At 35.2% G+C, this 14058-nt stretch overlaps 2 protein-coding genes across 2 annotated transcripts in view; one reads left to right on the top strand and one right to left on the bottom strand.

Annotated features, from left to right (window-relative positions):
- LOC120628384 (fatty acyl-CoA reductase 1) overlaps positions 1-8520 on the top strand; it is a 31998-nt gene extending 23478 nt beyond the window's left edge. The window contains exons 4-14 of the mRNA XM_039896730.1: positions 1231-1397; positions 1497-1587; positions 1671-1816; positions 2299-2408; positions 2751-2822; positions 3120-3240; positions 3520-3642; positions 4798-4917; positions 5445-5596; positions 7128-7233; positions 8074-8520. Of these exons, the coding sequence (XP_039752664.1) occupies positions 1231-1397; positions 1497-1587; positions 1671-1816; positions 2299-2408; positions 2751-2822; positions 3120-3240; positions 3520-3642; positions 4798-4917; positions 5445-5596; positions 7128-7233; positions 8074-8209 (1344 nt within the window). The 3' untranslated portion in view covers positions 8210-8520. The remainder of the gene's footprint in view (positions 1-1230; positions 1398-1496; positions 1588-1670; positions 1817-2298; positions 2409-2750; positions 2823-3119; positions 3241-3519; positions 3643-4797; positions 4918-5444; positions 5597-7127; positions 7234-8073) is intronic.
- Positions 8521-8901: 381 nt separating this feature from the next.
- The window catches only part of LOC120627938, a 56505-nt gene continuing 51348 nt past the window's right edge, over positions 8902-14058 (bottom strand). Inside the window, exons 17-24 of the mRNA XM_039896066.1 lie at positions 13803-13893; positions 13110-13255; positions 12077-12186; positions 11885-11968; positions 11377-11485; positions 10790-11029; positions 9833-10090; positions 8902-9096 (exon numbers count right to left, since the gene is read on the bottom strand). Coding sequence (XP_039752000.1) covers positions 8931-9096; positions 9833-10090; positions 10790-11029; positions 11377-11485; positions 11885-11968; positions 12077-12186; positions 13110-13255; positions 13803-13893 — 1204 coding nt within the window. The 3' untranslated portion in view covers positions 8902-8930. The remainder of the gene's footprint in view (positions 9097-9832; positions 10091-10789; positions 11030-11376; positions 11486-11884; positions 11969-12076; positions 12187-13109; positions 13256-13802; positions 13894-14058) is intronic.

Genomic DNA, 14058 nt, shown 5'->3' with positions numbered 1-14058 from the left:
CCAAGATGACTGTCTTGGTACCCATAATAACACAAGTAACGCTTTGGGGCAGGATGGTAATGTGTTTAATACTAAATATTTTTTTTAATTTTTTGTTTTGATACGAATTAAAAAAAATTTTTGTTCTTCTGAAAATAGATAAATAATTTGCATGGTTGCTGAACTGAACAAGTAAAAGGTGGCTTGATGTTTTATGCCAACCATAAAATAAATACAGGATCAACGCTCAAGGTTATTGGCGTGATCACAAGCTTTAATAAGTTGTTCGAGGCATGAAGGATAGGTAAAGGTCAAATTAGTATCTCAAAAATCGACCGATCATCCTCATTTTCTCTGTTGCAACCTATCCAAGCGATCTCATCAAAATCAATAATTATCGTCATCATAAACTATTTCTTCATCTATTGATCAATCTCAATTGACCTATACAATGCTAGATATTTATGAGTAGCAATAAGTTGCCATCTTTGTTATATTCAAAGTTAAGCAACGAACTTAAAATGTAATTTTTGAAATGCAATGTATATTTATTGACCGTTTGTTTGGTCAAGTGCGGCAACCGGCAAGTTGCTATAACCTGCCCAAAAAGGATTGTTTATTTTTCATAATTTTTTTTTAAATAGTACTAATGACGGATAAAGCAGATAGCCCGGCGGATGGTTAGTGGAAAACCATCGCTTATAAACAGATCAACACTTCGTAGGAAATGCAAGGAATACGTCCATCTTATGTCTATCAACCTGAGGGGTAGGTGTTGAGCCTCATCATATCAACCCATTACCAGACTACTACAGAGTACGGGTCTCCTCCCACAATAAGAAGAGTCTAGGCCTTAGTCTTCCACGCTGGCCCAGTGCAAGTTGGTGGACTTCTCACGCATGGAGAACTCCAGGCATGCAGGTTTCCTCACGATGTTTTCTTCGCCGTTGAAGCAAGTAGTATTTTGAAAGTTAGAGGTACGTGCACATAGGTAAGTGTATCATATATGTATATACGTAGGTTTCTTCATTCCAATTTTGAAATCCAATTTTGCCGCCAAACGATCTAGCATCCAGTACGATGGTGCGATGAAACCGAATAGGATAATGGCTTATAATTGCCATACCGCTAACGGGTCATCGTTTACTACCGGGTTAGATTTTAGAGTAGATAGTACTGGAATAAAAAAATCATGGGAGTTAAACCTAAAATGCAAGCAGGCACCGAAACCATTGAGATATATACTTCCAGTTATTCGAGAAACTCCGCGGGCTTCGTGGTGGTACAGCTCCACTGATTGAGAAAATTCAGATCATTGATGGTGACGTCAGCGCTCCAGACTTGGCCATAAGTGACGCCGATAGACAGATAATAACCGACGAGGTTCACATGGTCATACATGCTGCGGCTACTATCAGGTCAGTGTCATACATGTCATACATGCTCTGGCTACCTATCAGGTCAGTGAAGGCGTTTTATTATTTCATCATTATACTTAAACTATTTTATCTTTGTAGATTTGATGAAGAATTGAAAAAAGCTGTGTTGTTAAACGTTCGAGGAACAAAGCTTGTGCTGGAATTAGCTAAAAAATGTAAAAACCTTAAGGTGAGCTACCGGAATATATTTTTTAATTTTTTTTGTGTATAAATTTCAATATTCAGAATAATGTTGTCGGACTCGGATTTTAGCTCTTCATCCATATATCAACAGCGTACTGTCACTTACATGAAAAGCTTTTGGAAGAAAGACCGTACCCACCTCCAGCTGACCCCCATAAGATCATTGATGCCGTAGAATGGATGGACGAAGAAACCATTGCTACTATTACGCCAAAGTAAGTTATTACATACTTAAAAAGCAACAAAAAAATCTAATCTTCTGTAGTTCACTGAAATTAACAACATGTTAAATAAATCATAGTTACCTATTTTAACAGAATTAAAAAACATTAACTGAACGATTAATACTCAATATTAGTTCCGTCAGTTCATCGGGCTTGCAGGACCAAATAGTGTTAAGAACTCCATATTTAGGTAAGGCTACCCGTATCTACTTTTTTCAATAAATTGAAAATGGTCGGAGCCCTCTAATTTGATTAATATAACGGATTTTTTTAAATCTACGGACTACGGAGCAGTAGATAAGACTTTATTGTGAGAGTGTTATATGTTGATAATATTGTGATATCCCGTGAGTGGGATAGATAATGTTACCACAGATTAAATTTATGTCGAATATAGTACGCTGCTTGCTATACCAGAATTCATAATGAGAAACACTTGCTGTATCATATTGTCATTTACCTTTACTTTACAGACTACTTAGCAAACTGCCAAACTCATACGCCTTTACAAAAGCTTTGGGAGAAGCTTTAGCCGTTGAAGCTATGGAGCATATACCTTTAATGATCCTACGTCCTTCTATTGGTAAGTAAATGTTAAAGGCCAAAAAGTTTTATGAGCATCTGTCTCAGACTTATTTCGATTTACTTCGACGGAGCTTTATTGTTTTACAGTTAAAAAATACCCTAAATTTTAACCCCAAGCATAACCTTTAAGTATACAACATTTTTTTGGGGATGCAGAAACAGAAAGACAAAGAAATAGTTTTAGATTTTTATATAGTTTTCCCATCAGAATGATCTGCATCTAACTTTAAGTAAAGATTTAAAAAAAAATATGATTATAGAAAGAAAATGTAAAGGAAATCTTTTTCGTAATTACATGTACTAGATCCCACTTCAACTTACAAAAATAAACTCATTACAGTAATTCCAATTTGGCAAGAACCTGTACCTGGATGGACAGACAACATAAACGGTCCTACTGGTCTTCTTATTGGTAAGTTATATATGATACTAAATACTTATATTTTGAGTTATGAGTTACTCTCGTGTCTCGTTATTAAACTTTTATTCACTTAAAATAAATATTTAAGTGCCATAACTCCGTTTCCCGCGGGTGTCGTACGAGGCGACTAAATAACATAATGGCAGCAGTTAGTATATTTAGTATATTATAGTAGCAGTAGTCTGTGCTACTGCTACTATCATTTACTGCAAACAACATGACTGCTGGCTGTCGATGAAGTAATTAAATTTTTCCACACATGATCTGACCACAGCCTTAAATTTTTAGGGGCTGGCAAAGGAGTTATTCGGACGATGTATTGCAAAAGCAACAGTTATGCTGACTACTTGCCTGTGGATGTTTTCATCAATGGCATCATGATTTGTGCGTGGAATTACATTAAAAACGGGTAACTATAATTATAGATAAAAGACTATTTTAATCTTTTAACTCTCTCATTGTAGGCATAGTTTATTGTTTCTTACAAAATATGTATCTTGAGAAATTAAACATTAACCTCAAAGTTGTATATCATAAGAAGCAATGAGTGAAATCAATGCTCATCTGATTTAAATCTCAATCTAAACATGTACTTAAACATCTTTCAACGTTTTTTAAACTTGAGATATATTCAGTCTCCAAATATTTTTTGTAATAACCATTATATCTACGTATGTTTAATTTTCAGACAAACAAGTACCAATGTTGTGAACTTTACATCATCTGCTGAGATCAAGGTGACTTGGTTGGAGATGATCGACGCCGGAAGGGCAATCGTTATGAACAGGGTGCCATTGAATGGTGTTGTGTGGTGAGTATGGCTGACAGGAGAAAAGACAAACTATTCGATACCACACATTATAATCATGGCCTGCCAGGGTTAGGAGGGATCTTTCTGGGTTTAGGAACTTAGAAAGTGGAAGCATCGCTTGTTCGATGCTTAGACAACAATGGAGTGTTAAGTCCTTGCTAGACATTTACAAGATATCATATTTATTATGTTGCTAGTAGTCGGATCTATGATACTTTGGATGGTTCGAGGTATTTTGAAAGAAAGATGAGTTAGACTTGGAAAAGGATATATCTTGAAGACAAAAGTGGACATAGTTTTTTGAGACAGAGGTCGCCCGGGGAAATACTACCGCCACGCAACATTGTTGCAAATGCTGTGTTCCGTTCTGAAGGGCGAGATTGCCGGTGTGATAATAGGCAAATGGGGTTTAACACCAGATTTATGGACACATAGTGGCATTTTGTAAGACCCTAAAATGTTTTTCCATAGCCCATCTGCTTGGTCCATAAATTATAACAAAAAAAAGGTAACCGCCCCCTTCCAGATAGCAATCTATGGATAGCTTTAGCAATCTATGGATAGCTTTAGCAATCTATGGATAGCTTTAGCAATCTATGGAAGATAGAGCGGAGTTAGAAGTAAGGAGGTTTTGTAGTCTGTAGTTCGTTGGGCTACATACCCAAAGGAGTCGGGCTTGCCCATTCATGGATTTTTTGACGGCAGAACTGACATCAAGCGGCAGCGTCCTCTGTGCTACGACTGTCACCTACTGTGACCACCAACCCGTCTGCTCAGTTCTACGTCTGCCGGTTGGGCTTGTTAGTCCAACAGTGGACTGTTATAAACTAGTGATAAACAACTAAGACACCGGAAGGTATCTTTGCATTTTCGAGTCCATGTAGGACTGCGGTGCATCGATAAATCGGTCGTATTTAAAAATACCCCCCAACTCAATGTCATGAACATAAATATCTGGCAAATATGAATTTATAGCTATCAAAAGTTTAATTATTTACCCACTTTATAAATTAACTGTAACACTAGGTTGTTAATACTGATCAAAAAATGTCTAGTGTATTTTTGTTATTTCTAGCATATATCGGATTATATCCTGGAAATAACAAAAGATAAATAAACGTACAATATTTTGTTAAAAGAAGTAATAATTTCCAGGTATCCAGGAGGTTCGATGAAACATTCTCGGTTTTACCACAACATTTGTGCACTTTTCTTCCACTGGATTCCAGCCATACTAATCGACACACTTCTATTCTGTCTCGGATATAAACCTGTGTAAGTATTAATATTAAAAAGCAGCTCACAACTTCACAAGTTTTAGCTGATAATGTTAATATTCAATCAAGAATATCTTAAAAGATTGAGCATAATAGGAAATTGCTTAAACCATTTAAAAAAATTGTAGTATTTTTAACATCATGTGAAATATTTGACGATCTCCCTGGCGCAACGGTGAGCGCTGTGAAGTTAAGCAGGAGGTCCTGGGTTTGATTCCCGGCAAGGGAATTTGGGAACTTATAATTTCTGGATTATGGTCAAGCTTTGGCTGTGGCTTATGACCACCCTACCGACAAAGACCTCCTTCTAAGTGATTTAGTGTTCCGGTACGATGTCGCATAGAAACCGGTTAGGGGTAAGACTACCATACATCCTAACGAGCCTAGATACCATATATGCATTGAATGCATCATCACTTCACCAGGTGAGCTTGCAGTGAAGGGCTTTCTTGTAGGGGAATAAAAAAAAAAGATAGAAACGCTACATAATGTAAAACATGATTTATGTAAGTATTTTTTTCACAGTTTGATGCGCGTCCACCGACGTATAAGTAAGGGATTCGACGTATTTGAATACTACACAAATAATCAGTGGGACTTCAAATCTGATATCGCGCAGTCACTTCGGAAAAGCCTTAACCCTAGAGAGAGGCGGGATTATAAAGTAGACGCTATTGGTAAGCAATCGTAAAAGTTTAATCTATCATCAAAATTCAAAATTTATTTATTTCAAGTAGGCCTAGTATTAGCCAGTTTGAAACGTCAAGTCTGTCTGTGTGTAGTGAGTCTACCGCCACATCATCAAAATCATATCAACCTATTTCAAAAAGAAAGAACACCCGGCTAAGTTTGTAGTGGGCTTCTTTTTAGACCAGGGTACGTTTAGGACCCTCGTTGCTTTAGTTTTACGTTCACGAAATTAAGTTATCGCCATCACTACTCACTACTACCTACAAATTTTGTATGTAATCTACGCATTAAAAGTGCCATCTATGTGTCTAATTGAATAAAGAAATATTTGACTTTGTCTTGACATTACCGGCCCACTACCGGCTACGTATCTCGTCCCACAATGAGAAGGTTTTAGGCCGTAGTCCAACACGCTGGCCCAGTGCGTATTGGTAGACATAACACGCCTTGTTGAACATTATGCAGAACTCTCAGGCAAGCAGGCTTCCTCACGATGTTTTCCTTCACCGTTGAAGCAAGTGATATTTTAATTTGTTAAAACGCTCATAACTTAGAAAAGTTAGAGGTGCTGGGCCTCAGTTCGATTCGAACTCGGTCCCCTGAAAGTGAAGCCGGAACTACAGGGCTATCGTCCATGCCATAAGTTTACATTACTTATTGGATAGAAACAGGGGTCAGTTTTCGGAATTCCATGATATATTATGAAAATTAAGCTTAATTTGTTATACTCACAAAAAGCAAGCAATCTATATTGTGTACACAATAGCAAGGATCTTGGAGTATAGCAAATTAAGCTTAATTTTTGTAATATATCATGGAATATCGCAAAGTAACACCAGCTTCTATCCAATATGCAATGTAAAACTATGGTATGGGCTTATCAAACTATTTTTAAAGTTTAATTTATACTAATGTGATAATTAAAGAAATAACAGTATTGCTAAGTTGCTGAATTAGTAAACAACGAAAATGTAAAGCAAGAAATTGAAATTTAGGTAAAGTTTACTTTCTTACTTTCTTACTAACTTAGTTCTACTCACAGAATTAAGAACATGCAGAAACCGTGTACACAAATAATAAACTAGCATCAACAACAACTCCACATTAGTAGTGTTTCTCGAACAGGCGGTTAGTCACTTCATACCATTTAGCAGTTGACCTCTGATGTTCGAAACGTTTATCTTTGTTTCGTATATTTTCGTTTGATCTGTATATTATAAGTATTTATGTGTATTGTATTTATCTGTATTTATTCATAAAGATATTCATTAGCTATCTTAGTACCCATAACACAAGCTCCGCTTGGCGAATATGTGTGTATTGTCGTGGAAGTGTATAGTATCGTAGTTTACCATAAAAGGAGAAAATGGGAAAAAACTTGTGAGCTAGCAACTGCAATGCACTGCATGCAATAATGGCGGAATGTGGGTTCTGTATGTTCTTAATTCTGTGGTTCTATTGAATTGGCATGATTTATGAATTGTTCAAGCTGATACATTTTTCTATTTTTCATTTCAGGTTTGGACATATTAAAATATTTTGAAGATTGTATCAGAGCAGCTCGGATCTTCATTTTAAAGGAATATGATGACACACTACCTGCTGCCAGAAGGCATATGAAAGTGTATGTATAATTTAAATCTAATATAACATTCTTTTCTGAATACATTGAACCCTAAAAAAAACCTATTGATTACATTGCAGTTTGTCTCTAGGACGATATCTATTGCCAAATTTACGCTTATCACATATCCACTACCGCAATAATTGTTATTGGCTGAATTACGGGTCTCTTGCCCAAATTACGTATATACTATAGGGCTTAATCTGTTTTACAGAACTAGACTATAATATTTTTCCGTGAATGGCACAGTAATACTTTTACACCTGTCAATTTAGAGATTTGCCTTCAAAATAATTCGCAGCACTCTGGAAGCCATGCGATAGATAGTTGCTAGCATTTTACATTTATTGAAATCGTTATTCTATAAAATTCAGTTAACGTCATAACGGGTTTTAATCAAGTTTGTTTCGATTTTAATGTCGTGGATTTTTTACAAAAAATAGATACGCTTTTGGGGGATAATAGTAGCCTCTAATGAAATTATGTTTTTGAAAACCTCAACGCAGGGCCAGTTGTGCGGTTTTTCCCGTGTACAATATGTTTTTGCACGTTTAACAGATCTTGTTATGGAATTTCTGGCTTTTATAGATTATTCTGATAAACTGTTTCCATTTTTGAAACATCTATTTGCAAAATTCAGTTTCCGCTCACCTGTTTCTAGCTTTCGTCCTTTTAATTTATTAAACTAGTTTAAAACAGTAGAAATTTCAAAGAAATGGGAGGAATATATAAAGGTACTGTACAGTGAATTTTTGAATCGGGTGAAAACAGGGCATCGGATAGAAATAAAACGTAATACTCTAATGATGAATAAAATTAACTAAACAATTTTATTTGCAGAATGTGGTTCGTGGATATTGCAACGAGATTTTTGTTCTGGGCACTCATATTCTACTGGATCAGTGGCTGGATATCAACGTTCTATAGTTTTCTTACTACATCTAGTGAAATAACTCATCAAGCTATTGTGGAATAGTTTATGATATCATTAGTGTGAACTCAAGAGTTTTAAGTCGAAAACTTTAGACTATTTGTAAAACACAAGTATTATTTAGATAACGTCGTTGTGTATAAATAAAGTTTGCGAAGCTTCTTTTGCTTCAGGATAGGAAATTAGGTTAGTTATAAAATTTAAATTGTATAAGATTACGACGATTTTGTAATATAGGTATATTTGTACACCGTCTTGAAGGAATAGTAAATCATTAATTTTAAGTTTTAAAACCAGTCTGGATAACGGTTCCAGGGGAACGGTAGCCCAGCAAATAATTAAAAGACTTGATATAATAATTCTGTAATCATAGATTTATTTTTATATCTTCCTATTTTTAATAAAAAAAATATTCAATACCCTGACTTTAATTCATTTATTAAAGTGACACTTTTATCTTAACTTACTCACTTTTATTAATAAGGTTAAATTGTTCTATTATACCTACTTAACCATTTGCATTTCTATTATCAGCGAGACTCAAAAAAAAAAAATACAAAAAAAAATGTTACATTTTAGTTTGATCTATAGTTTCGTTGATTAAATATTCTTTCTTCGAAATTATACAAAAAAAATCATAAACTCAAAACATTAAAACTTATTTTAATATGATCCCAGATACGTACACACTACATAAAAAGACGCAAAAACAAACATTTAATTCACAGATGAAACTCTATACATAATACAACTGAACTTTAGTACATCATAGCACTTCATTGACATCGGCTTTAACGCTTTCTATGTTCAGCCAACTTCTAACTGAATCATCTACAGAAGTAATTATTTCTAGAATTCCGCATTTTGAGTATAAAAACCAGGCGAACAAAGAATACAAGATAAACTTCGTGATGAGATCTACCACATAGCGTCTGTAAAAAAAGAGAAATAATTATTTGATAGACGAAAATTAAGAGACAAAATATTACTTTTTTCTTCGAGTCCGGGATTAATAGTTCTAATGCATACCGCGATTTTGTAATTCTCAAACTAGAAGAGGTAAAAAAATCTGTACTTCAAATACTGGTGTTATTAGTTATTACAATGTTTGTAAGTGCTGTCGAAACGTAACGGTAACAAACGTTATTGCTACAATAAGTGAATTCATTGGCTTAAAAGCATTCACTTTCAAATATATAATGCAACCCAACTATAATTGTAAAAGCCGCAAAATTTGCAGATTGAAAAAAGGTCAGCATTTGTTTTTTGGAGAAGCGGCTTTGGAGGTCTTGAAACACCAGTATTACCTAGACTTTTCTATTGTAAACGCAACCTTCACCCTTATCTGATATATATGCACTTGTAAGATAGTTTCGCTAATATCAAAAGCTCCACGTATCATGGGCGACACACGTCATGTCCATTATATAATTACATACGCTTTACAAAAAACTGCTCTTCCTAGAACATGTTCTACCTTAAGTAGGTAGGCAGAACATGTTAATACCAAAAGAAATGTTTCTTTACATCAGGCATGATAGTTGTCAAGCGCAAGCCTATTTAGTTTAAAAAAAATTACCGTCTAACTAGACCAGATATATAGACCGAAATTACCGTCTAACTAGACCAGATATTCAGTTTATATTGAATCTCAATATTATTACTCACATTCTATGCAGTTTTCTTGCTCTAGGCAAACTAGATGGATCCTCCTTCAACACATAAGTTCTGGTCCCAATAACATAGTCTCTCAAATATGTATCTCTATCCAATTTGGATACATCAGTAAAGAATACGTCGTTCTCTTTTTCACTTATACGTTTTTGGAGAGACAGGAAATTCGTATTCCTAAAGTGCCATTCCTTCGTTGTATAATATTGCAGGATGTTGAGGCCGTGGCTTATGCGTTTTTGAATTTTCACCATGCTGCAAAAGAAATGTTTTTCTAGAACGGTTTAATTTAGCATTTTTTTTCTAAAGAACAGACAAAAATGGGTCGTCAATTCGTTAGTGCCTCGTTGTTGATAAAAGTTTATATTATATGATCTTTCCTTCTAGCATCGTTATCGAAATTTTCATGGTTGTGAATTTCAATATCTCTTAATTCAACTCTTCACAAATTTCAATAAACATTTTGGCTCAATCTTTATTTATATTTGGGCATTTATTAATAATAATCGATAAATGCGAAAGTGTTTGTCTTTTTCGCGCCCTAACTGACTGACCAGTCAACTCGATTTTTGGCATAACGGCGTAAATCCCTGTGAAACGGTTCTTACGGGATTTGTAAAAAAAACCGTAACGAACGCGGACGAAGAATTCGGAATAAACTAGTTTGATAACAGAAATATCAAACATAAATCCAAATCCAAATTATCAAAAAATAGTGTAACTTTTGAGGGCACCGGTTTATAAGCGTAAAATGCTAAACCGTTTGGCGGCACTTCGTTGGCGATATTGTGGTAACAAGTCTTTTCCAGATTAGAACAGAGTAAATTTTGAAATTATGAATTCCCAAATTACCCCTGATGGAGATCGAAGCGTCCCGGCTTCTACTGATACGACACCAGATCGTTCACTATAGATAGATTAACCAGAATTGAGTGAAATGGAAACATTACTTACAAAGTCTTTTTTCCCAACAAAAATAGCAGCAAATCCACGAAATAAGCAGGCAGGATGTGAGTAAGTATCACCATAAGCTGGTGAGTAAACCAGTAAGATTTTATTGTACCACCGGGGTACCACAGAGCCACAGTATATGGGTATATGTTCACCCATTTTTCACCTAACTCAATCACTTCCCTCCACGTGATTTTTTGAACTCCAGATAGAGTAATGTTGAATATTCGCATATCTTTAGGCCTAAAAGAAAAATAATAAAGGTCAGTAGGTACAGAACTGCGACAATAAAAAAATAACAATTTCTATAATTTCAAAAAAGCTTTTTGAAATTTTATATTCTTCTAATAAAAATACGGAGCCATCTGAGCCTTTGACGGCCGATTGGCGCAGTTGGCAGCGACCCTGCTTTCTGAATCCAAGGCTGTGGGTTGGATTCCCACAACTGGAAAATGTTTGTCTGATGAAAATATTCATCAGTCCTCCTAATACCCATAACACAAGCTACGCTTACTTTGGGGCTAGATGGCGATGTGTGTATTGTTTTTGTATATTTATTTATGTATCTATCATAGAATATCGCTACTTACTTATCAAGAGCGGTGACATAAGCTATCAGTATGCATCCATTGACAACCACGTCGACCGGTATGGCGTCCGCCATATACGATGGTTCGCAGTGCATCGTTCTAATGACGCCTGTAAATAATTTTAGCTTGCCATCAGCATTCAGCAGCATGTTAAAAGCAGCATGAACGTAGTGATTCTTTGCTAGCCGCTTTCAAAGATTATTTGTTACCTGTGCTAGCTTAATTAGCTAGAATTTAAATAGTTACTAAACTAATATCATCAGACCAACCCATTACCGGCCAAGTGCGGATGCGGTGCGTGTTTCTTCACACATTGAAAAGGGTTCTAGCCGTAGTCCATCACGTTGGACCAGTGAAGAGGTGCGTTTACTGTTACCATCTTACTTCTTACTCTTATCCTCTTGTTCTCTCGTAATGAGAACAGCAGGTTTTTAGCATGGTAAAATATTTTTTCACTACTAAATAACAATAATTGCAGAAATAAAATAACAAATGAAGAAATAACTACCTTTTCCGCTTCCTATTACAAGTCCAGTTGGTCCGTTTAAATTATCGACCCATCCTGGCATTGGTTCCTTCCAAGCAGCGGTTACTAAAATTAAAGTAATAATTATTATAACAATGGATTACTATTAAATAATACTTTCTTATAGTAAATACGTGCTTGCAAAAAAAACATTCATAAAGTTTAGCTACTCACCAATAGATGGCCGTCCTATGGCAATAGGAAACTTGTTGTTGTATTTAGCCACTAAATCCTCAGTTATGGCTTTTGTGTACGAATATGTATTGGGTTCAGATGATATTATCCTGAAATTAGTTTATTCTTATGTCATATATTAAATCAAAACAGACTAATGGAGACCTCTTAGATATAAATAAATATGATTCACATCAATCAATCACATATGTACTAAGTAACATCATGAACTCGTAGTAGTCCTCATCATAAGCGTCAAGTTTCTAAGAGGATGCCTGATGATATAATAAAATGTGTGTAAAAAATATGATTTGAACAATATAATAAAGAAAAATAGCCTACAACTGTCCACGGCTGGACAAGGCCTCTACCAATGGGAGGGTTTGCCCATAATCAACACGCTGTGCAGATGTTTTGGTAATCGCAGTCGAAGGTATAGATGGATACGTTTTATAAGCTAGGATCTTCAACCCAGGACATATCTAGCATCCAAATAGGTATTGCCTAAACCATACATGATGGGGAAGATTGCCGATTAAAAAATATTGGGAAGGCGAAAGAGCGAATTGGAAGCTACGAAATATACAACAGTGAACTGCAACTAAGATGGTCAATTGAATATTCTGTTGAAAATGATAAGTTTAAAAATCAGTTAACCTTCTGGAAGAAATGGAGAGTTATATTATGAAGAAGAAGCAACTAAAAGTAGTCCAAGATGTCATTAATAACACATGATTTGTTGGTACGATTATCGAGAAAAGAAACAAATTTACGTTTAAATTCAAATAGATAATAATTGGAGTATTCTGATTGGATAATGCAGGATTTTAAACCAACAAATAATGTAGAGGAACCAAGGGAATATATTTATTGTATCATTAAGTATTCTACAAAATTAATTGAATCACCTAAAATTTTTAGATGCTGTGTTAGTAAATAATTTAAGATTCTCTCAACTTAATGTGAAATTGTATGCTTGCAGTTTTTCCCTACGTAGAAAGGTATAAGTACATATGCGTGGCAGGGTACTTACTTTGGCTCCATGTATTTCAGGGTATCATCGTCCAGCCACTCCAACAGATCCATGATCCTCTCAGGGTCATGAGCGGCTGGGTATAGCTTCTCTTCCAGCTCGTCTAGTTCACATCGACAATAAGCTGTTGATAGATGAACAAACGCCTGAGAAACAAAAATGTTTTATACATAAAAAGGTACTATGGTAGCCGTAGTAGTAGTCTTGGTTACCTCTGGTCAACTGGTCATCTGGTCATAATTATTTGAATTTCTTTTGAATTTGAAATTTGAATTTTTTAAATAAGAAAAAAATATCAAAACTCATTCAGCTATTTCCACGGGAACTTTCGAAACGACAAGTCTGTTTGTAGTGACTTTACCACCCTTTTGAAGGCAGATTTCACTGAGAAGCCAGCAAATAGCTGACTAGTTGCAATTTTCCAACATTAACATTTAACAATAATTTTTCTATCTTGCGGGAGATGAGAGCGGAGCCGACTGCTTCTTGTCATTGGAAGTAGCAGAGTGACGTGATTTACGCAGTACCGTGTAGTTATTAATGAATTGAATTGGTGTAATTTTTTTTTTAAGTTGGATAGAGCAATAGTGAGGGATATAAAAGATGGGCGCTGACTAAGATGATAACGGAATGGTTTTTTTTCCTCCTCGGATCACTCAGTACGAACTAACGTCAAACAAAATTTTTAGTTACCTCTAGTTTCTCCATAGTCTCAGCTAATTTTAAAACACGAAGAGTTCCCGTGGTGTTCATATGCACAGCATCCTTTAGGCTTTGGTCAAATCTGTAAGCAAACATTTATAATGATCAGGAAAACCTGCGGACACATTTTAGTAAAAATTGTTTCCGATGAATTTATATCACAACCGTTTTGTGCAGATAATAATTATAATGTGTAATATGGTTTTAATGGAATATGTGACATAAGTACCTGATTAAAATTTTCATA

This window comes from Pararge aegeria, chromosome 12, assembly GCF_905163445.1.
Source record: "Pararge aegeria chromosome 12, ilParAegt1.1, whole genome shotgun sequence".
Taxonomy (NCBI): domain Eukaryota; kingdom Metazoa; phylum Arthropoda; class Insecta; order Lepidoptera; family Nymphalidae; genus Pararge; species Pararge aegeria.
The sequence above is the reverse complement of the archived record's forward strand: the minus strand, read 5'-3'. Positions and strand labels throughout refer to the sequence as shown.